Raw genomic sequence first — 23,062 nt, 5'->3', positions numbered from 1 at the left:
GTTTCTCTCTCTCTCTCTGCATCTGTACTTCCTGTGTGTTTCTCTCTCTCTCTCTCTGCATCTGCACTTCCTGTGTGTTTCTCTCTCCCTGCATCTGCACTTCCTGTGTTTCTCTCTCCCTGTCTGCATCTGCACTTCCTGTGTGTTTCTCTCTCTCTCTCTCTGCATCTGCACTTCCTGTGTGTTTCTCTCTCTCTCTCTGCATCTGCACTTCCTGTGTGTTTCTCTCTCTCTCTCTGCATCTGCACTTCCTGTGTGTTTCTCTCTCTGTCTCTGCATCTGCACTTCCGGTGTGTTTCTCTCTCTCTCTCTCTCTCTCTGCATCTGCACTTCCTGTTTCTCTCTCTCTCTCTCTGCATCTGCACTTCCTGTGTGTGTGTGTCTCTTTCTCTCTCTGCATTTGCACTTCCTGTGTTTCTCTCTCTCTCTCTGCATCTGCACTTCCTGTGTGTTTCTCTCTCTCTCTCTCTGCATCTGCACTTCCTGTGTGTTTCTCTCTCTCTCTGCATCTGCACTTCCTGTGTGTTTCTCTCTCTCTGTCTGCATCTGCACTTCCTGTGTGTTTCTCTCTCTCTCTCTCTCTCTCTGCATCTGCACTTCCTGTGTGTTTCTCTCTCTCTCTCTGCATCTGCACTTCCTGTGTGTTTCTCTCTCTCTCTCTGCATCTGCACTTCCTGTGTGTTTCTCTCTCTCTGCATCTGCACTTCCTGTGTGTTTCTCTCTCTGTCTCTGCATCTGCACTTCCGGTGTGTTTCTCTCTCTCTCTCTCTCTGTCTGCATCTGCACTTCCGGTGTGTTTCTCTCTCTCTCTCTCTCTGCATCTGCACTTCCTGTTTCTCTCTCTCTCTCTCTCTCTCTGCATCTGCACTTCCTGTGTGTGTGTGTCTCTTTCTCTCTCTGCATTTGCACTTCCTGTGTTTCTCTCTCTCTCTCTGCATCTGCACTTCCTGTGTGTTTCTCTCTCTCTCTCTCTCTCTGCATCTGCACTTCCTGTGTGTTTCTCTCTCTCTGTCTGCATCTGCACTTCCTGTGTGTTTCTCTCTCTCTCTCTCTCTCTCTGCATCTGCACTTCCTGTGTGTTTCTCTCTCTCTCTCTTTGTCTGCATCTGCACATCCTGTGTGTTTCTCTCTCTCCCTCTCTGCATCTGCACTTCCTGTGTGTTTCTCTCTCTCTGCATCTGCACTTCCTGTGTGTTTCTCTCTCTCTCTCTCTCTCTCTGCATCTGCACTTCCTGTGTTTCTCTCTCTCTCTCTCTGCATCTGCACTTCCTGTGTGTTTCTCTCTGTCTCTCTCTGCATCTGCACTTCCTGTGTGTTTCTCTCTCTCTCTGCATCTGCACTTCCTGTGTATTTCTCTCTCTCTCTCTCTGCATCTGCACTTTCTGTGTGTCTTTCTCTCTCTCTCTCTGCATCTGCACTTCCTGTGTGTTTCTCTCTCTCTCTCTCTCTCTGCATCTGCACTTCCTGTGTGTTTCTCTCTCTCTCTGCATCTGCACTTCCTGTGTGTTTCTCTCTCTCTCTCTCTCTCTCTCTGCATCTGCACTTCCTGTGTGTGTTTCTCTCTCTCTCTGCATCTGCACTTCCTGTGTATTTCTCTCTCTCTCTGCATCTGCACTTCCTGTGTGTCTTTCTCTCTCTCTCTCTGCATCTGCACTTCCTGTGTGTTTCTCTCTCTCTCTGCATCTGCACTTCCTGTGTGTTTCTCTCTCTCTCTCTGCATCTGCACTTCCTGTGTGTTTCTCTCTCTCTCTCTCTCTCTCTCTCTCTCTCTCTGCATCTGCACTTCCTGTGTGTTTCTCTCTCTCCCTCTCTGCATCTGCATTTCCTGTGTGTTTCTCTCTTTCTCTCTGCATCTGCACTTCCTGTGTGTTTCTCTCTCTCTCTCTGTCCCTCTGTGTGTGTGTGTGTGTGTGTGTATCTGCATCTCTACTACCTTGCAGAGGACTCTGGACCTGATGGGAACCCCTCTATTACGTGGGTGTTTACCCCCAAGTAAACACCCACATAATTTGTATTAAACAAATACATAAATAAATAAAGCCAAGAGTCTTTTTCCATTGTTCTTCCTAAGGCTGAATGTTCTCACTACAACTTTGCCTTGAATTTCGTGGGCAGTTGAAATTTGGCACCCTAAAACAGGGCAGTTTTGCTGGCAAGGCAGTGAATTTCACCAACATGTTTTCAGCAGCAGTAGTTGCAGTTTCTTTTTCTCTTGCTATAGCCCCCCCCCCCCGATGTCCCAGGTGCAGCATTGCTCTGAGGCATTCTGGGAAAATATGGCAGCCACCCCCACTGGAAGATGCTCTTTTTTTGTGTGGCGACTACCATTTTGTCAGGAAGCCATTTTGAGGCAGCATTTTCACCCAGCCCTCCATGTGGAACGGATGCATGTCATGGCAGCAGGTTTCACCCCTGACCTAGTTAAAAGCCCCGTTGTGTACAGCTGAATGTCTAGGGGTGTCAAGTTGGGCCCAGCAGTCTCTGATTCAAGTCCTCTCCAAAGGTGTAGGAAACATCAGCTAAGGAGTGCTTACCCGTATCAATTCATTCTGCAGCCTTTGCACGCGGTCCTTCATCCTAGCCATCTCCCGAGCCCCAGAAGAGAGTTTTTGCTTGAGGGCCACTAAAAAATAAAATAAAACCACAACACAGAGAAAACCCCATCAGAACAGGCTATGGCGCCCACCATAGGGGATACATCAATGGGGGATGCTCCTTCAACAGTGATATGAGCGCTGGGAAATCTGGTTCTTTTTTGGCTCAGTGGTGTTCTGTGGCACGTATGACTCACTTTGCACCTGCAGCAAGGCTGTGGGCTGTCCCCTGAATATTTTTGCACATTTTTGCAGGTTCTGCAATTAGCACAAAGTGTGGCTGAATTTGCACAAGTTGCAACCAAATTTGCACAAGTTGCAACCAAATTTGCACAAATTGCAGAACCTTCCCCTGCAAAATGAACAAAACTCCTGGAAAATCCACAAAGTGGCCCCACTCACTGCAGATCGAGATGGGTGCTGCAGAATGAATTCAACCAAAGTCTGGGGGCCTGAGCCTAGGAAAACTCATCAGACTTCACCCCCACCCCCAAACGGATTTCTCTGACATCCCCAATGAGAGCTTCTTGGCCCATGTAACCCAGGTCTGAATATTATGGGCTGAGGATATTAACATATGAAGGTAATTTATATTGAGGGAGAACACTGGTCCATCTAGCCTACTACTGACTTTTATGACTGGTGGCAGCTCTCCAAAGTCTCAGATGGGGGGGGCATTCCCACCCTCTGCTACCCCAGGAGCATTTTAAATCAACGGTGCACAAATCTGGCCCACTTGGGGTCCAGATCCAGCTCTCTGGCCAACACCCCTTTTCTCCCAACAGGGGTGTTGAGTCTCTTTCTGCCGAAGGGACAAATCCCATTCTGGAGAAGCTCTCAGGGGCTGCATTTCAGTGGTGGTGGGGGGCTGAAGGCAAAGGGAAGGGCCCAAAATGTCCCCAGACCCAACGTATTTCAGCTTAAAGCTCTTACTGTTAGTCACTTGGCTGGCCCTAGGAGAGGCATTTCAACCTTCTAGAATGGTGAAAAACCTGCACAAAAGCTGGGAAGCCAGCAAGTGATTGGTGGTTGGGTGAAAGGGGGTGTGGACATCTGGGGAACCCCAGAGAACTAAATTTGGCCTGTGGACCTGATGTTCTTCACCCCTGTCTTAGGGGCTAGTAGGAAACTGTATGAGCCAGCAATGTGATGTGGCTGCAAAAAAGGCAAATGCTATTTTGGGCTGCATTAATAGAAGCATAGCTTCCAAATCCCAGGAAGTACTAGTTCCCCTCTACTCAGCACTAGTTACTAGTAGAGGTGCTAGCACTAGTAGCACCTCTACTCAGCACTACTCATCTGGAGCACTGTGTCCAGTTCTGGGTGCCTCACTTTAAGAAGGATGCAGACAAGCTGGAGGGGGTTCAGAGGAGGGCAACAAAGGTGATCAGGGGACTGGAAACAAAGCCCTCTGAGGAGAGACTGAAAGAACTGGGCATGTTTAGCCTTGAGAAGACTGAGGGGAGTCCCAGAGAGGAAGGCCAGGATCTCTTCTCCATCATCCCAGAGCACAGGACATGGAATAATGCGCTCAAGTTACAGGAAGCCGGATTCCAGCTGAACATCAGGAGAAACGTTCTGACTGTTAGAGCAATACGACAATGGAACCAATTACCCAGGGAGGTGGTGGGTTCTCCCACACTGGAGGCATTCAAGACGAGGCTGGACAGCCATCTGTCAGGGATGCTCTGACTTGGATTCCTGCTTTCAGCAGGGGGTTGGACTTGATGGCCTTGTAGGCCCCTTCCAACCCTACTATTCTATGATTCTATACAATTATCCCTCCCACTAAGAGGGTCTCACCCCATCCCTGCATGAGTTTCATACATTCTGACAGCCACCCCACTAGCTGTACATCCTTTCCCTACATGGGAATCTTCACCCATCTGCTGCCAGGTGTCGTCCCCCCCCCCCGCCTGCAATGGTGTGGCAGCATAGAGGTGGGCTAGCCCCTTACATATCTTGTCGACTATTTCTGCCTTGGTCATGACATCAAGGTCTATGTCCTGGAAGAGGACGCGCCCCACGTCCTCGTGCAACGTGAGGTTGCGTCTCAAGGTGCTGTTCTCAGCTTCCAGGTTGGCGACATGCCGGCGCAGGGACAGGATATCATCTGCCATCTTCTGCAAGGCTGCGCGGTAATTGTCCGACTCCTGTCAGCCACAATGAAGAAAAGAAAAGGGAGAAAAGGGCAGCTCAACAAACACGAGGACAAGGCCTCTTCCAGTTAGCCATGCATGGAATTAGGGCAGCCACTTACACATCGCCCTCCAAAGAGGAAATGCATCAACAAACAAGAGGATGAAAGAGGGCACAGTTTTGCATCACATTTGCAGGGGAGGCTGGTGGCTCCGATGTCAGTGGGGCAGTGAATCCATTCTGGGTTTCAGTCAGAACTCTAACGGAGCTATCTAAGGTGCAAAGCTGAATAGAAATATAGTACATCTCAAGAGTGTGGGGAAGACTATGTCCAGGTGACAGTCTGTGTGCCTGTTGCTGAGGGTGCTTCCCAGGTGCTAAATTTGGATGGGTAACTTCAAGGCTCTGGCTGCTCTCCCTTCTTAGGGTTCTTCATCTGTATACCAGACTTAGTCTGGGCTAGGGAAGGATGAACCAGTGATGCTTGATCTTGCCAGGATTCTCTGAGCATCGTCCCACCACCCGTCTTGTGGCTGATCCAAGTTCGCATCCGCGATCGCTGCTTGCTTTGCGCTAATGGGAAAATCGCACAAAACGAAGAGCGATCGAATGCCATTTGCCCTCCAAATGTCCAAAGTTGTGCAAATTTCCCCCACAGACTAAAGCGGGGCTGATTGAGAAATCGGTGCAAATTCAGATATTGGTGCACATCCAATGGGAAAAGTTGAGCAAATTGAATGCAAGCGCTTGTTCGGTAATTTGCAAACATTTTTCAGTGGACATGCTCGTGCGCTCGTGCTCACATTGGGGGTTGCAAACAGGACAAGCTGGCAGAATTCCCAGAATCCCCCAAAACAGAATTCCTGTGCATCCCTTGTCTGGACAACCCTTCAATAGAGGATGTTGTCAAATAGTGGACAGTTCTATGGCAACCCGCTGAATAGAGGGCTGCCCTCTATCCAGCAGGAGACATGGCATGCTGCAAAGTCAAGGGCTGCATTGCAACACTGTCTTTATTTGGGTTCTTCAAAATAGTGATTTTGTGTTTTTGGAGTTCAGGCCCCGCCTCTGCCTTGCACTTTGGTTCTTGGCCAAGTTACTTTCCTTTTTAGTCTCACCAATTTGTCTTTTGGGAAAGGAGTATTTTGTGGCCAGCTGTGCCCACCATGGCAGCCATTTTATGAATGGGTAATCCCCTCTCAGCAGCTGTTTTGTGAGAGCACGCAAAACATTATCTCGACATTCCAAATGTGCCCACTGACCCCCAAAGGTGGAGACCCCCACTGTAGCCTGTCCTTAATCTCCTACCATTCCACTTCATTGGATGACCATTCTAGTATTATGCAAGTGGGAGAAAGCTCTCCTGCATCTCCACTTTCTCTACATCGCGCATAATTTTACACACCTCTATTAGTGCTGTGCCAAACATTTTTCCAACTTTAGTTTCAACCATTCTCATTCAATTTGATAGAAAAGAAATTGCTTTCGAAAAGGAATTCAAACCAGAAGAAATTTTGGAGAAATTCTCATGGGTTGTGATCAGGGTTCTTGTGTTTCTATTACTTAAGAGGTGGCTGAGGAGTGTGTATGAGCGCACTGACTTTCATTGTACAATTACCTCTCTGCACTGCATTTGAGGAAAGATGTATCCACAGTCACCCCTCAGAAATTTAATGTTTGGAAGATCCTGGGGAAAGAGCCAAGGCCTAACGAATGACAACTGGAGCTGATCCAAAATTTCTCAGAAGGCATTTTTCTCAGAAAAGTCCTGAGATGTTTCTGTTCTTACCCCCACCCCCTAGAAATAAAAGGCAACTTTGCAGAAGTTCCTGTAATGTTCTTCCCCATTTTGGGATGGATACCGCCTCCCCCAGCCACCATGCCCCAGAATGATGCTAGGTATGGGGTGCTGTGGAGAATGCCAAATGGAGGCCAAGGTGCCATCATGGGTGCTATTGACACTTGCAGTGGCAGTGAAAAAAAACCAATGCCCCTTAGGAAAGAAGCTGTGCCATAACCTTTGGCAGGGATGAGCCCAACCTGGGAGAAATGGTTGGAGAATTTCTCCTCCAAATGGAGAAATTCGGTGAAATGGTCCCCCCAGTTTCTCTGCCCACAAATATGGTGAAGAATTTTGAGAGGTCATTTGTGCACAGCTCTAGCCTCTATCATGCCCCCCTCCATGATTCACCTGCCCCCCCCCAACCAGCCCCAAACATTGTAATCTTTCCTCATAGGGGAGTTTCTCTAGTCCCTTGATCATGTGGGTTTCCCCCTATTATCTATCATGCTCTGGAGCAACTAATTATGCAACCCGTTTGGCTCACAGCCCTAAGCAATTTGGCAAGCATCTCCAGCCCCCCCTTCTAACCTTGGCCAGGTTGTACATGCCAGTCCTGTTCCTCATGTCTCAGCTGTTTTGGTTCCATCGGATCCTGAGATACAGCACATGAGCGGCCTTGTCTTCTTGTTCCTTCTCCTCCCTCCCTCCCTCTACATCTCTGAGTGAAAGGCAAGTGTTCTGCGTACAAAGAGGTCAGCAGAATCACAGCTGAGGGGCCTTGTTCTTCCTCCGGCCCCCACGCACACTGCCTCCCCAACCATCTGTGGCTCCACCGACTGAAAGGGATGTGCCATTGTACTGGTGCATTGCAAGAGAAAGCATGTTGATCGGAAAGCATAGACCAAACAGACAGGAAAATATCAGCTCACCAAAGGCATGGAAATGCAAGCTTGGACTTCTTGTGTGCATCCTACATTTCACCATGTTGCCCCTAAAGGATATAATTCCAGTTATCACTTATCTCCTGGAGGCAGTGCCGGCTGACACCCTCAACGGCCAGCAACACACCCTCGAAGGGCCCCCTCCCTCAGTGAGTCGACCTTCTCACCACCATTGTCACCAGATGCTGTTCCTCCGCCTCCTCTTTCTCATCCTTGCTCCCACTTGCTTGCTCTGCAGGCAGAGAGCCAGGGAGCAGACAGGCCGTGGCATCTCCTGCTCCTCCTTCTCTCCCCCACCGTTGTCTGGGCAAGAGTGAGCGGCAGGTGAACGAGCAGGCTGCAAGGGTGAAGAGGAGGAGCAAGTCCTGGGGGCTCTTGTCCCTGGGCCCCTGCTGGGGGTGGGCCCTCAGCAGGTGCCTGACCATGCCTGGCCCTTGACACCAGCCCTGCTTGGGTGTGTGTGCATGTACGGTAAGAAGGAGAAAGAACCTAGGAAAAGACCAGTGTGATCAAAGCACCTTTCAAGCAGCATAAGAATAATACAGTAACAATAAACAATATTAGCAGATTTGGAAAAATCATCAGGATCCTTTGCGCAGGGCAGTTGGTAGAAGATGGTCCTGGGGACAGAGAGAGTTCAGCTGGAACGGGAACAGGTATTTCATGTTTTCCACATCTATCTCGATTTCTTTTCTGAAATCCTTCCTACAGAGCTGGCGAGTTAGATGGCCCTATTGTGGAGAGGGGAGAGTCCCACTGGGACTGGCCCCGAGGCCTTCTATGCCTGCCTCTCTCATCGGTCTGTCCATCTACCCATCCATCCATCTGTTTTGTATACCACCCTTCAGCAGAGATTCCATGGCACTTTACAAAAACAAGATAAAATACAGAAATGCTCCCTGCTTCTGAAAGTGGTGCCAGATCCATGATTGGGACTTACATAATCACCCCCCCCCCATATGCAGAGATGTATGGATTTTGTTAAATCTGTACCGTCTGTGTTTCGTGAATTGTCAGGCGTCTTTTGTTCCATTGTCCACTCATTGTCAGAGTCAGATTTTTTTTTAGGGATGTACGAGAATCTCATCCCACTTGTGCTAATGCACATCAGTGCAAATGCGCATTAGCAGTAGTGCTCATTGGTGCAAATCCTCACCCTCCCACCCCCAGAGTTAAAAACTAGTCCACAAGTCTGTGGAATCTGCATGATTAGGAAAAAGCTGATCTGCTGTGGAATCCACAGGTCAGAGTCATAAAAATCCAAGCTCATTTGAATCCGTTGCAGATTTCTCTGACATCCCCACTCATGTGGCCGAGAAATTTAAATGTAACCCCAGCCGTGCAGGATCTGAATAAAGCAGCTTGCAGCTGAATCAGACCACTGTTTTTTTCCATTTCTGTTATTTAACTGGAGACGCCAAGGATTGACCCTGGGGCCTTCTGCATGCAGAAGAGGTGTTCTGCCACTGAGCTATGGGCCCTCCCACAAAAAGTACATAGAAATCTGCCTTGTAAGGAGGAGGAGACTTTTTGATCTATATAGGCTTAAAAGGTTTGGGACTAAATTACCTGAAGGACTGTCTGCACCCATATCTGCCTGCCTGCACTTAAGGTCAGCAAAAGAGGCCTTTCTCATTTACTCACCTGTGCAAGCAGTTCAGTGGGTGACCACATATGAGAGGGCCTTCTCTGCAGTGGCCCCACGCCTCTGGAATGAGCTACCATCAGGGGTCCGCCCTGCTCCATCATTGCAGGCTTTTAAGAAGGCCTTGAAAACATGTTAGTTTACTCTGGCTTTCTCCTAATATGGTAGCTGTTTTTATTGCCGTTTCTATTGCTGGTTTTGTTCCTGGTTCTTATTGCTGTTTTTATTGCATTCTCACCATTTTTATTGTGTTTTTATCACTCTTAATATTGTACCGGTTTTATGTGTTTTACTGTTGCATGCTGCCTTGGGAGGGCTTCTGCCCTGAAAGGTGGCCAAGAAGAATTATTTCAAACAAACAAAATATTTTCTACTTTGACTGGGAGCTGCTCTCTAGGGCAGCTTTCCCCAACCTGACACCTGCCAGAGGTGTTGGACTACAACTCTAGGCAGCTGGGGATAATGGCAGTTGTAGTCCAACAACTCTGGAGGGCGCCTGGTTGGGGAAAGCTGCTTCAGGGTTTCCCAGCCCTGATCCTCCCAGATTAGAACCAAATTCCAGCAACCCTCCTACCCCCCCCCCCCAACAAATTAGTTTAAGCCCTGCATTTCTATGCCTAATGGTTAGCCAGCCCAGCACTATGCTTCTGGGTGGGCAAGCAAGCCCAAAGCACCTGTCCATCTGAAAGAGGGCAGAGATGATCGTGGCATGGCTAAGGAGAACGAAGCGTCTGCCCGAGAGCAGGAGCCAGAGAAGCAGGGATGCCTTGCTCTCGGCAGATGCTATAGCAGCTTCACTTGGGGGGGGGGGCTCGGGGGAGGGATGGCCATGACAGCGCTGTCTCTGTGCCAAACTGCTGACCTCACACCCTCCCGGCCTTGCCCCGGCCTTCAGTGGGACGTCAAGAGATAAGCATGGTTTATTTGTTTACACTGAGAGGAGACCGATTGCCTGGAATCTGATGAGGGGTATGTGCGCCCCATTTCTGTTCTTTGGGATGATGTGGCAACCTGCTAGAGATGCTTGTGAACAGCATCATCCTGATCCTTGGCTTTGACACACTGCACAGGCATCACAGCCAAAGGCCTCGTCTTTCTAGGGAGAGAAACTGACGCACATACAGTGTACGTTGGCCTTGTGTCCTCATTTGCAGAGGCCAGTCCTGTCCCTGGAGGGCTGCCAGAGGGCAGTCCTGCATGTGAGGATGTCCTCCATTTGAAGGGCCTTCCAGTCCACATTAAAGATTGTGAGCCCTAAGAAGGGAGACCTCAGGGGCCTTGAAGTTGCCCATCCACAGTTAATAACTGGACGGCAGACTGAGCAGACACATCGATCACCTGGTCACAGTTGTCCGCACTAGAGTAAAATGGCTTCTATTTCTATTGAAATGATAGTCATTATTGCTAAGTTTGCATAGAATAAAATTTGCATTTTAATTCTTTCCCACATAATTGTTATGTTTTCATTGTGTTTTTTTAAAATGTATTTGTTTATTCTTTTAATCAATTGTGTAAGCTGCCTTGAGTGCCATTTTCTGCTAGAAAGGTGGAGCACAAATCAACTAACTAACTAAATCAATCAATCATAGAATCATATAGTTGGAAGGGACCTCAGAGATCATTTAGTCCAACCCCCTGCTCAATGCAGGCTCTGTGCTGCAGGGTGTAGCTACATCCCTGACAGATGCCCATCCAGCCTCTGCCTAAATACCTCCAGCAACGGAGGACCCACCACCTCCCACATCAATTTGTTCCCTCTCTGTTCAGACATTTCTCCTAATGTTAAGCCAAAATCTGATTCCCTGCAATTCCCACCCATTGGTTTTCATCCTTTCGTCTGGAGCAACAGAAAAGAATTCTGCTCCCTCTTTTGCATGGCAGTCTTTCAGATATTTTAAGACCGCTACCATGTCTCCCCTTAATCTTCCCTTCTGCAGTCTAAACATACCCAGCTCATTCAGCCATTCCTCCTAGGACAGCCATCCGTCAGGGATTCTGTAGCTGGACCCTGCATTGCAGAGCCTGCACTGAGCCAAGAGCTGGACTGGATGATCTCTAAGGTCCCTTCCATCTCTATGATTTTAAGGCCCTGATGAATGTGGAGAAGTTTGGCTGGGTGGGATCTGTCTCTTCCAGCCATCCTGAAGCCTAAAATTAAATGCTGTGGGTCAGTCATCCCTTAGCTTATTGTAATTTGCATGTGACTTAATAAAACAGTTGCTTTGGGAAATGACCTTCCAGGCCAGGCCAGGGCCACGGCCACTGAGCTTTGCCCGCAGCTCTGGATCCTTCTACTGGTGAATTCTGGGGAGGAGCATTCACAGTGCCTCAGGGACACCGGTGTGTGTTTTCTGAGGGTGTGCAAGAACTTCCTTTTCTTTTATGATCCATTTGTGCAAATTACATTCTTTTTGTCCTTCATCATATACATTACGTTCCTCTACTTCCCTCCTGTTCTTTCTTTGAAAATGTTCTTCATCGCTGCCATCTGTGGGCTGGTGGTGGCACCTCCAGCTGCAGAGCTCGTCTCAACGGTTGCCTTCTGGCAGCAGCCATTTTCTTTTCCCAGAATGCACAGGACACTGTATCATGCCTGAGCATTCTGTGGGGGAATGGTGGCCACCACTCCCGCTGTTGGCCATTTATGCCCCAGAATACCCCACAAAAGATGCATTGCCTGAGGCTTCCTAGGAAAAGGAAAGGTGGCCACCAGGAGGCAACCATCAAGAAGACCACTTCTATTGGCTGGAGAGAGTAATCCCGTAGCCCCCTAAATTAGCAACAAATGGGTATGAACGGGGTAACAAAAACAAGCCCCATCAGTGCCTCTTGGCGTTTGTTTTGTAATGAATTAAAATTGGACTCAATGGGCCCTATTTGGTTCAAATTCTAATTTGTTGTTAGTCAAATCCTTAGTCCATGCCTGCATAGGGCTAATTTGGGGGATCAGATGTTCCTTTACTGTAAACCTGACCCCGACACAAAGCACGTGCAAAAATGATCCTTCAGCGGCATGTACATGAGGCTGCTGACAATTGTTTTCTTGCAGGGTTGCTTTGACAGCTGCAAGACAGGCAGAAAATGCGTAGTAAGTGTCTAGACAAAATATTTGCACAGGTACCCACATGTAGTGCTATGTGGGCAGATGGTGGTTGAAATAGGAGGACCAGCAGCTAGGATGAAAAGGCTAAGGGTAGGTAGCCCCAACTCCTGTCCTAATTAACTCTGCTTTAGACTGTCGTTCCTTCTAGGCAGAGAATGTATCACTTCTGTATTCCAAACAGCAGGGGTGGTGAATCTCTTTCAGCTCGAGGGCTGAATTCCATTTCAGAGAAGTTCTCGGGGACTACATTCCAGTAGTGGGTGGGGCTAAGGCAAAAGAGGTGGGGAAAAGGCAAAAGGAGTGGGGCCAAAATTCAAAACAAAAAGCAAAAGAAACAGCATAGTTTAGTTTGCAGATCTTACTGCCAGCAACTAGAGATACGTGTTGCTGGGAAATCTGGTTCTTTTGTTTACTCGACTGAGTTATGTGCCATGTGTGGCTAGAGTTGTGTTTGCGAGCCGAGCTGGAAGTTATCTTGGAACTCCAGGAACTGGGGGGGGGGGGGATCTCTTTCCTGAAGGTTCCACAATTCGCACACATTTCTGAGCATTTTGTGGAAGCTTCTAAGTAATTTGCGCAAATTACAGCTGAATTTGTGCAGATTGTGGCTGAAGATGCACAAATTGCTCAGAAATTTGCACAAATTGCTCAGAAATTTAGGCAAATTGCAGAACCTGCAGGGGGAAAAATGCAAGATGCCCAGAAAATCTGCAAACTGGCCCAACTCACTGCAGATCAGCAGGAACCAAAATGAAGTGCAGGGTGGGGGGTGTTGAACCTAGGAAAACTTGTCAAATTTCAGACACACACCCAATGTATTTCTCCGACATCCCTATAAGGAACCAGGCTTTAGGAGAGCTATTTAAACCTTTTAGAATGGGGTTAAACTTCACAGAAGCTTGGAAAGTTTGGAAACCACCAAATAAGCAGTGGTTGGGGAAATTGAGTGAGGCCAGGGGAATGGCCTATTGTGGAATCGCAGGCTGACCAGTTTGGGACCTCAGGAGAGTTGGCTTTGGGCACTGGGTCTGAGGTTTGCACCCCTGCCATACAGAGGCAGGCACAGCATTGGTCTAAATATAAGTATAAATATCTGAAGTATATATAAAGTATATAAAGTTTATGTAAAGTATAAATATATGAACTTAGAAAGCTGCCTTGCACGAAGTGTGAACATTGGTCTTACTAGCTCACTAGTATCTGTCTATTGCAGCCTTCTCAAACATGGTGCCCTCCACCTGTTTTGGACCATGACTCCCAGCATTCCTGACCACTGTGCATGCTGGCTGGAGCCGATGGAAGTGGAGGTCCAAGACATCAGGAGGGCACCAGGTTGGGGAAGGGTGGTCTACTCTGACCAACAGTGGTTCAGTCAAATTCCCGAAACCTTACAAAACAAAATTTGCAAGCATTTGGCTCTCTTTGGGGGACAAACAGAATCCCACTGGCTTTTCTACCTCTGTGCATCAACATTTCTTCTGGACCATTTCCACTGTGCATAAGACAAATGCCATTCCTACACCAGAAAATGCCTTTGTCATATCCCCTCTTTCCAGCTCAGGAGGTCACTTGAGCAAATCTAGTTCTTTGCTGCAGAGGGCAGCATTTTGCTTCTAATACTAAATAACATTGTTCTTCCTTTTTTTACAACTTCCAAGTGCTTCACTTTCCTATAGTTTTCCAGAACCCCAGCATATCACTCACAGCATGACCCAAGCCACTGGGCTACTCTGCTCCACAGTTCTTTAGGCTCCAAGGAAAACCGCCATCTCCCCCTACCCCCTGCAACCACCACTTTGCTTGCTTCCCCATCACTGAAAAGTATTATATGGGCTGGTTTTAGATCCAGATCCATCAGGCTTCTCATAAGAACACAGGAAGAGCCCCGCTGGATTAGACCAAGAGTCCATCTAGTCCAGCATTCCATTCACACAGTGGCCAACCAACTGTCGACTGAGAACCCACAAGCAGGGCATGAGCTCAACAGCACCCTCCCGTCCATGGTCCCCAGCAACTGGTGCACACAGGCTCACTTCCTCTGGTACTGGAAGTAGCACATAGCCATCAGGACTAGTAGCCACTGATAGCCTTCTCCTCCAGGAATTTGTCTAGCCCCCTTTTAAAGCCATCCAAACTGGTGGCCATCACTACATCCTGTGGTAGAGAGTTCCATAGTTTAACTATGCACTGTGTGAAGAAATCCTTCCTTTTACCTGTCCTGAATCTCCCACCAATCAGCTTCATAGGATGACCCCACTGGGTTCTAGTATTTTGAGAGAAGGAGAAAAATGTATCCCTATCCGCATTCTCCACACCATACATAGTTTTGTAGACCTCCATCCTGTCTTCCCTTGCCCTCCTTTTTTCCAAGCTAAACAATCCCACCTGTTGCAGCCTTCCCTGATAGGGGAGATGCTCCAGCCCCTTGATCACTGTAGTTGCCCTTTTCTCCCTCAACTGTTAGGCTGCAGCCATTCCAGCAGGCTACAGGAGATGGAGAGATGGAAAGCAGCACCCACCCCATTGGTTCAGCTGAGAGGCCACCTTCATTTGGCTCCTTCACTCCCTGAACTGTTTCCATTCAAGTCATTCATCATAAGGGCCTTGCAACTTTAAGTTCTGGTGCTTGAGTTTGCTTGTTTTCCTCTTCCCTCCTCATCCCTTTTCCTTTTATGTTGTGTCTTTTAGATTGTAGGCCTGCAGACAGGAACTGTCTTGGTTGCTATTGAGCATATGGAAGCTGATTTGGGAAGAAGAGCAGGGTGAAAATGCTCTATACTGCGATCTCAATAGATACAGATAGAGAAATATACACACACTATCTCTCTTATCTCGATAGGTATAGATGTAGAAATACACACAGAGAGGAAGAGTGTAGACCTGAGATGAAAAAAGGTTACAATGAAGATTTCCAGCAATTTTCATGGGGGAGGGGAGTTAATTGGGGGGGGAAAACAGAGGGCAATTTCAGGGGTGGGTGGGGAACATATTTGCCCTGTTTCAGCAGTGGAAGGATGCTTACCATGACAACTAGAAAGAGTGGTGGGAGCATCTTCTTTTCCCCAAGATGTTGCATTGTCTAGGGCATGGGGGCTGGGGTGGCAGCTACCCCTAAAAGCAGTGCTGCCCCCAGTGACGGCTCCCATTTTTAAAGTGAGATTCTCTAGAACAATGCATTCTGGGGAAACAAAATGGCACCTGCCAAGCTTGGCCACTAGAATCAAATGCTGCTACAAGAGAAAGGCAGGTCTCCCCATCGCCAGGTGAGTGAAGAGTGGGTAACAAATGGGTTAACAAAAATAAATCCATTCATACCCATTTGTTGCTCATGGCATTTGTTTCATGAATGGGCCCTGCTTGTCATTCATTATAAAATTGTCATTCATTACAAAATGAATGGACACCCCCTATCCCATGCTGGTTTCCCCCACTTGGCCTCATTCTGGCATTTTACAGTCCCAACCCTGGTTCAAGCAAAACAACAACAACAACGACAGCCCTTAGATCTCTTACCACCTCCTGGACCTCTTCGATGATCGGCCTGTCAAACACAGAACAAGGGGTCAGTACCGGGAATCTCCTTCATCGGGCTCTCCCAGTTCATGAAGGAGGAAGAGATGCCATGGGAGCACAATGCCCTTTGATCAGCAGTGCTAGGAGCCATCCATCTGGAAGCACCCGAAGTCTATGAAGGGACATCTTAAGATTGCAAGCAATTTTCCATCATCCCGCTTCCACCCCCCCACTTACTTTTTAATTAAAAAAAGAGAGTCCTGTATGACCAGGAAACTTGATTGGCCCCAATCTTTTATTTTTCTTTTATTGTCCCTATTTAATGTTCATTCTAGTGTATCAAACAGGGCCAAATGAAACTTGGGCCAACCAGGGGCCAACCTTGCTCGGTCCCAATATTTTATTTTTCTTCTATTATTCCTATGTAATGTTTGTTCTAGTGTATCAAACAGGGCCAAGCGACACATAATGAAGAACACTTTTTTTTGGGGGGGGGAGTCTGTTTAAACTGGTCACTTTTCTTATTAAGAAACAGTAGCCACAAGAGTCCCCATCTGAAACACGCCCCTAATCCAGATTGGGGCCGCATATCATTTTGTGCATTTTGTGCATTTCATTCTGGAAATTGTCCACTCCATAGTGCTATTTGCCCATGAAGGTGTTGTTTGCAAACAGCAATAAAGAGAAAGGGGCTTGTTCAGCAGCAAACTGGTGGGAACCACCGATCCATTTTAAGAGAACAATCTGGACCAGGGCCCCAAAAAAGTTTTTCTTTTCATCGTAAGAAAAATTGACCCATTTAAGCATCCTTTTAACAAACATGTGTTTCTCTTAATGTGTAGTTTGGCCTGCAGCTATTTATTTATTCATATCTTGCCTTCGTTGCAAGGAGACCGGGGCGACTAACAACCTATATAAACACCATTAAAACTATAACTTTAAAAATTACAAATACACAATAAAATGCAATAAAAACCACCAGTAGTAGGGGACATACAATAATTGAGTTTATGTTCGCAAATCCTGTGAACACGTCCTGTTATCAATCGCAAACACAAGGAGGAGTGCTTTTTTGAGGAAAGCTCTCATTTCCCCAAACGTGCATTTGCAATTGAAAAATGTGCTCTTTCAAAAAATATGCACTTCCTCCAAAACGCTCACTTGTCCTGTTCGAACAAAAAGATGGTATTTGGAGAAGCTTGTCAATCATGAAAATTGCTTGTTCACCTACCCCTAATCACTGCAACACCAGAAAACAGATAAAACAAGGGCCTACACCCCAAAGTGTAAACAAATAAATGTCTTTACCTGGCACCTAGGGATGTAAGGGGATCCTCCATCTCACAGATCTCTGAGCTGGTCCGACTTGGCATGCACCAAGTCAGGCAAGCTTGCAGTTTTCTGCTTAAAAATTTGTGCACATTGCAATTTGCGCAAAGTTGCGGGTATAGATATTTATGGAAATTGCCATTTGCACAAAATTGCAGCCATAAATAATGCAATTTTGCACAAATTGCTCTATTTAAAGCCACATTTTTGCACAAATTGCAATTTCTGTAAATATTCATACCCACAATTTTGCACAAATGGTGACTCATGGATTAAAAAAAGGTGGAAAAGTTCCCAAGTTTCAGAAATTGACCCTCCACTCAGTGCACAAATGTTCTCCGAGTCAGGGGCACAACAGGGATCCATTGAGCCAAAACAGAACAGGATTTCCCTGCGACGACCATTCCTACTGGCACCTGAATGACAAAAGGATCTGTTTCTTAGTGGGCCTTCAGGCTGAGAGAGGTGGAAAATGCCCCAGGAAATTCATATGTCATAAGAAAGGTTATTTCCCCCTCCTGTAAATCAGCTGGTTCACTGTACCTGACGGTACGTGTCTCTGGCAGGATCTCGGACACAGCGTCATGGGGTGGCAATCCATCTTGCGGCAGCTGTGAGAGGGAAGGCAGGGAGATCACTAAACAAGAATGTGCAGCTAAAGAGAAAGGAAACCCTCCCATGTATTCCTACAGTTTCTTCTGGTCTTCTTCTTAGGTTCTGATTGGTCCAGGATCAACCAGTGAGCTTCATGGCTGAGTGTGGATTTGAACCTGGGGCTTGTATCAAATGTTAGTACAATTTACCCATAAAATGTATTTATTTATTTATTTATTTGTAATGCTTTTATACTGCTGAGTATATAACATCTGTCAGTGGTTAACATATAAATATTAAAAATCACATTTAAATACACAATTAAAAACAATTTGAACTGCAGAAACAATACAAACCACATCTAAATGAACATTGGATAGAACCCTGGGTGTCACCAGTTAGAGCCTTCCCCAACATGATGCTCTCCAGATATTTTGGACTATAACTCCCAGCATTCCTGGCCAAGGGTCATGCAGCCTGGGTCTGATGGGAGTTGAAGTCCAAAACATTTGGAGGGCACTAGAATAGGGAAAGCTTCTCTAACCACTACTCCACACTGCCTCCCACTTAGGAGTGAATTTTATTTTGATCCAAAGCAAAAACCAGTTTAGGTTTTTGCATTCACTATTCCAGGTGGTTACAAAACTAATATATAGTTCCGATTGAGCACTCAGACTGTCTCAGAATGTTCCTATCATTCCCAGAACCCAATGCTCTCAACAGGGCCAGCCCTACCATTAGTCAGATTGAGGCTGTTGCCTCAGGTGGCAGGTGCTGGGAAGTGGCAGCAAGCTGCTGGAGGAAAGAGCCATGGGCTATGCTGCCTGCCCTGCACCCCTAAGCTGCCTTCAGGTGCGGTGGAGGATGCTGTCCCATCCCCAGTCCTGAAGTAAGATTAAATTGCCAGGGCTTTTGTACATGAAACAGGAGCGGGAGCCATCTTGTTCCTTGCCGCAGTCAGCAAAATGTCTTGTGCAGGCCCTGGCTCTCAGCCCTGACAAAATGACACTCCTGAGCATTGGGAAGATTCACAGCTAATAGGAAGGAAAGCAAGGATCCAGTCCCAGAGCGTGCAAACAAGTGTATTAGAGTTGGGCTATAGCCACAATCGCACTAGTATCCTGGTGGTGTAGAGCAGGGGAGGGCAGACTTAGGGTTGTGGGATCTACTTTTGGGTTTTTTTAACTAGAACCCCAAGAGAGGGAGTCAGAAATCCTTGCCATTGTATTGCAAATCACCCAGAGATCTGCCAGGAGATTCATATTTACCACCCCTGGTGTAGGCAAATGCCCTTCTGGCTCTTGGAGGGCTGGTTCAGAAATAAGCCAAGCTATTCCACACACCCTGCCCTGCCCCTCAATAAGGCAACAGCTTGGCTCATTTCTGAACCAATCAGAACACAGTAATTTTTCCAGGGTGCTGCCTTCGAAAGCATCGCCTGTGGAAATGGAGATCCTCTCCATCCATTTGTGTAGCACAGGGTAGGCAATCTGGTACCTTCTAGATGTTCTGGACTACAAATCCCATCACCCCCAGCCAGCATAGCCAAGATTGAGGAACTATAGCAGTTGTACTCCAAAATATCTGGAGGGCACCAGGTTGCTTTCCCCTTGTATAGGATCTGCTTTCCAAGAAAGCACTTCGGGGGCGGGGGGAGATCTTGTGCTGGGGGAAGCAAAGTCTACCCCCACAGGGGACCCTCTTGTCCCAAAGGTCTCTGGCAGGGGATAGGATTTTGCTCCCAAGCAGCCATTTCTCTAGTTGCAGCCCTTCAAAGGGGGGCAAATCAGTAAGTCTTCCCCACCATGGATTTTACTCCATATCCAGAAAAAAATTGCAGGCTTCTAATTAGGGATGTTGGAGAAATCTGCAACAGATGCAAATGTGTTTGGAGTTCTTTGAATCTGACCTGTGGATTCTGCAGAGGACCAGCTTTGTTCAGTTGCATAAATTGTGCAGACTTGTGGACCGTTTCCACCCCGCCTTTTAGAAGGGATCTGCACACATTCGCACTTGTGCTCATGCGGATTAGCATGAATGTTCATTAGTTCAAGTCGAATGAAATTCTTGTACATCCCTAAAAAATCCGATTCCATCACTGAGCAGATGACGGAACGAAAGATGTCTGACAATCCACAAAACACAGATGGAATGGATTTCACAAAATCCATACGTCTCTACTTCTAATGCTCTCCTCTCCTTTGAAGTGAGCATTTAAAAACCACCAAAGTTCCTTTCCCCGCAAACTCATTTCATCACCCACCCCAAAATAGCCTAAAACCCCTCCCCCTTTTGTTGCCTGCAAAGGTCCGTGAAAGAAGGGCGGCCATTTGGGTCCAGCCCTCATGGCATCTGTTTATCTCCTCTGCTTGTATACTTATAAATCAAATGGAGATTGCAAAGACACCCAAGGTCTCCAGCGCTGAACTAAACCAAACCCCCCTTTGCGTTGGTTTCTGGACATCTCAGCACTCAGGAAAATGTGGAGCACGAACACCAAACATGCATCCACATTAAGCCAATTTAAAAATGCATGGTAGAAGGCACTGGACTATTAGGCCAGTCCTATACGTGTCCACGCAGAAGGGAGCCCCATTGAACTCAATGGGAGTTACTCCTGTGTAAGCGCATAGAGGATTGCAGCCTCATTTATTTATGATTCAAATTTATGTCCTGCTTTCCACAAAGGTATCAAAGCGGTGAACACAAAATACAATGGCATTAAAACAGTGATTATAACAATAAATTCTTCTTCTTAGCCAGTATGGTGTAGTGGCAAGAGTGTTGGACTAGGAGCTGGGAGATCCGGGTTCTAGTCCCCACTCGGCCATGGAAGCTCACTGGGTGACTTTGGGCCAGTCACACACTCTCAGCCCAACCCACCTCACAGGGTTGTTGTTGTGAGGATAAAATGGAGAGGAGGAGGATAATGTAAGCCGCCTTGGGTTCCTTGCAAGAGGAAAAAAGGCGGGGCATAAATGCAATAAATAAATAAATAAAATAAAAAGAACACAATACAAACTGATCAGCAATAAAACCGCACACACTACCGTGTGCTACAAACCACAGCTGCAAACCCCTGCAGCTGCCATCCCGTGCTTTACAAATGCTTCTCCATTCCTGATGTGTTAGATCAAGACCAACAACAACAGTGCTCGCCAATCCTGATTTCAAAAAGTCACCTTGAGCATGTGCAGTTCTGCATTTTAAGTGCACTTCAGTCATTGCAGCCTCGCGACTACGGGAATAAAAGGGGAGTTTGCTTCTGCACCACTGCCCCCAGCTGCAGCCCTGGCTACTCACGGTGCAGGAGAACGGCCGGTAGTATAATGTCATGTGCAGTTTCTGAGAGGCCCAGATCTGCCTCAAGCCACTCCAGCAAAGCAGGGGGGAGGGGATCCTACAGCATTCAGAGACCAGGAGTAATAGCCTCAACCCTCCTTCAGAGATCAAGTTAACACCTGCTGGTTGCCAGGTGCCTGTAATTTCCAAACGGCAGCGTCCAAAGGACGGTGCAGTCTCTGGAACCACAAAATAAACAGGTGCGTAAAGAGGTGTGCCCGTCTGGGAAAGGCCGCAAATGGACTCTGGCGTGCACCACACCCACATCCACCTGCCATTCCAGGTGGAAAAGGAAAGACAGGTGAACCCTAAACTTACAGCGGTAGCCTGCAGCATGTGGAGGGAAACCCAGATCCTCCTGTGGAGAGGGCAGGGCGATCCGCTTGCACACCTGTTTGCAGGTATTGCCTTGTTCCCCTGGAGCACTGACAGCTCACACCGGTAGCTGCTATTGCTACAACAGAGATCCTCTTAGCAACTAGGTTGTTGTGTCTCCTTTGCCAAGGACCACAGAGAGGTGCTGTGATGGGCAAAGCAACCCATGGTGAATTGTTGTCTATCGGGCAGTTGTTGATAGGGACAGACAAATCTGTTAGTTTCAGTTTCTCTTGGTTTCTCATTTTTCCCATTTTAAGTTTGGTTCATCCCAAACGTTGAGGATTTTTAAAAACAATTTTGCATGAAATTTCATACACATTTGTGTGTACATTTCTTCCAGGATTGCTATGCATTTTTGCCAAATAGACTCATTCTTTTTGCGAGCCTAATGTAATGCACGTTAACATTATTTTCACGAATAGATGCATTTTCCTGTGCACTTGTCCCCAATATACACATCTTTGCATGCATGCATGCATGCATGCATGCACGTATATATATATATATATATATATATATATATATATATATATATATATATATATATAATTTTACTGGGGGACTCCATTGCAAAATTCGGAGAAGTGCAAATTTGAAGAATCATTGAGTTTCGGTTCATGTCTTTGTTTGAAGTTTTGAAATTAGGTAAGTTCTCATTAAAATGAGAACTGAATGAATTTCACCCCCATCGTTAGTTGTTAAAGGCACAAAGGCTCTGCTAGGAAGAGAAGAGCTCCTTCCAGACACCCATCACAGGTACAGAGAACAATAATGTGAGGCAGGAATGAGATCGTAGCAGCAAGGCTCATGCTCACCCGCACCCTACTATACTGGGGTTCTCAACCTTCTGAATCTCATGTCCCACCAATCACTCCATCAAAGAAGCTGGGTCCCACCATGAGAGAAACAAAAAGACCACTTTTCCCAAGAAGGGCATTTATGTGTTTACAGGCATTCTGTTCCTATACTTATCATTTGCGGTAAGTTTTAAGGAAATAAAAAAAAATCACAGGAGTATTGCTGGGAGTAAATTCTGTTACTATGACTTTAAAACACAAATAAACAAAAATAACAATCCCATTAGTGGTTGTAAATTGTAATATTACAATTGAGTGTAAATTTTATTGGTATGGTAACTGTCATACTCTAAGATAATAAACATTGTGGTAGTATTATTGGGAATAAATTGTATTGCTATGAGCAAAACACAAAGAAGAAGAATGCCATTAGTAGTTAAAGCTGTTACTACTAGCATGCCAAAAGTTCACAGATGGATAATCTGTGGCAGGTAGGGTTGGAAGGAGATGGCATATCACACTTGCAGGTGGATATGGGGATTGAGGGAGAGCAAATTCTTAGTAATTATTATGAAAACTCTGTGTCCCACCTAGACTGTTTCTGCATCTCACCAGTTGTAGGTGTATCACTGGTTTAGAACCACTTCACTAGACCATCTGCAGTGTGCCTACCAGCCTCAGAAGGAACCACGAACGTTGCTTTCTACCTAATCAGAGTACTGGTCTATCTAGCTCAATACTGTCTATACTGACTGGTAGAGGCTCTCCTGGGTTTCCAGCTCTACCTGGAGATGCCGGGGATTGAACCTGGGATGTTTTGCATGCAAAGCAGGGGCTCTACCAATGAGCTATGGTCATTCCCTGTTCTACGATGAACACAGGAAGCTGCTTTATACTGAGTCAG

At 46.8% G+C, this 23,062-nt stretch overlaps 1 protein-coding gene across 1 annotated transcript in view; it reads right to left on the bottom strand.

Annotated features, from left to right (window-relative positions):
• The window catches only part of CCDC33 (coiled-coil domain containing 33), a 286,225-nt gene that overhangs the window by 18,985 nt on the left and 244,178 nt on the right, over window positions 1-23,062 (bottom strand). The window contains exons 17-20 of the mRNA XM_084816877.1: window positions 17,591-17,658; window positions 15,719-15,746; window positions 4,552-4,747; window positions 2,535-2,623 (exon numbers count right to left, since the gene is read on the bottom strand). Of these exons, the coding sequence (XP_084673003.1) occupies window positions 2,535-2,623; window positions 4,552-4,747; window positions 15,719-15,746; window positions 17,591-17,658 (381 nt within the window). The remainder of the gene's footprint in view (window positions 1-2,534; window positions 2,624-4,551; window positions 4,748-15,718; window positions 15,747-17,590; window positions 17,659-23,062) is intronic.

This window comes from Heloderma suspectum, chromosome 11 (assembly GCF_057233095.1).
Source record: "Heloderma suspectum isolate Gila_16-S chromosome 11, 16-S_ref, whole genome shotgun sequence".
Taxonomy (NCBI): domain Eukaryota; kingdom Metazoa; phylum Chordata; class Lepidosauria; order Squamata; family Helodermatidae; genus Heloderma; species Heloderma suspectum.
Note: the sequence above shows the minus strand (reverse complement) of the source record. Positions and strands in the feature narration are given on the sequence as shown.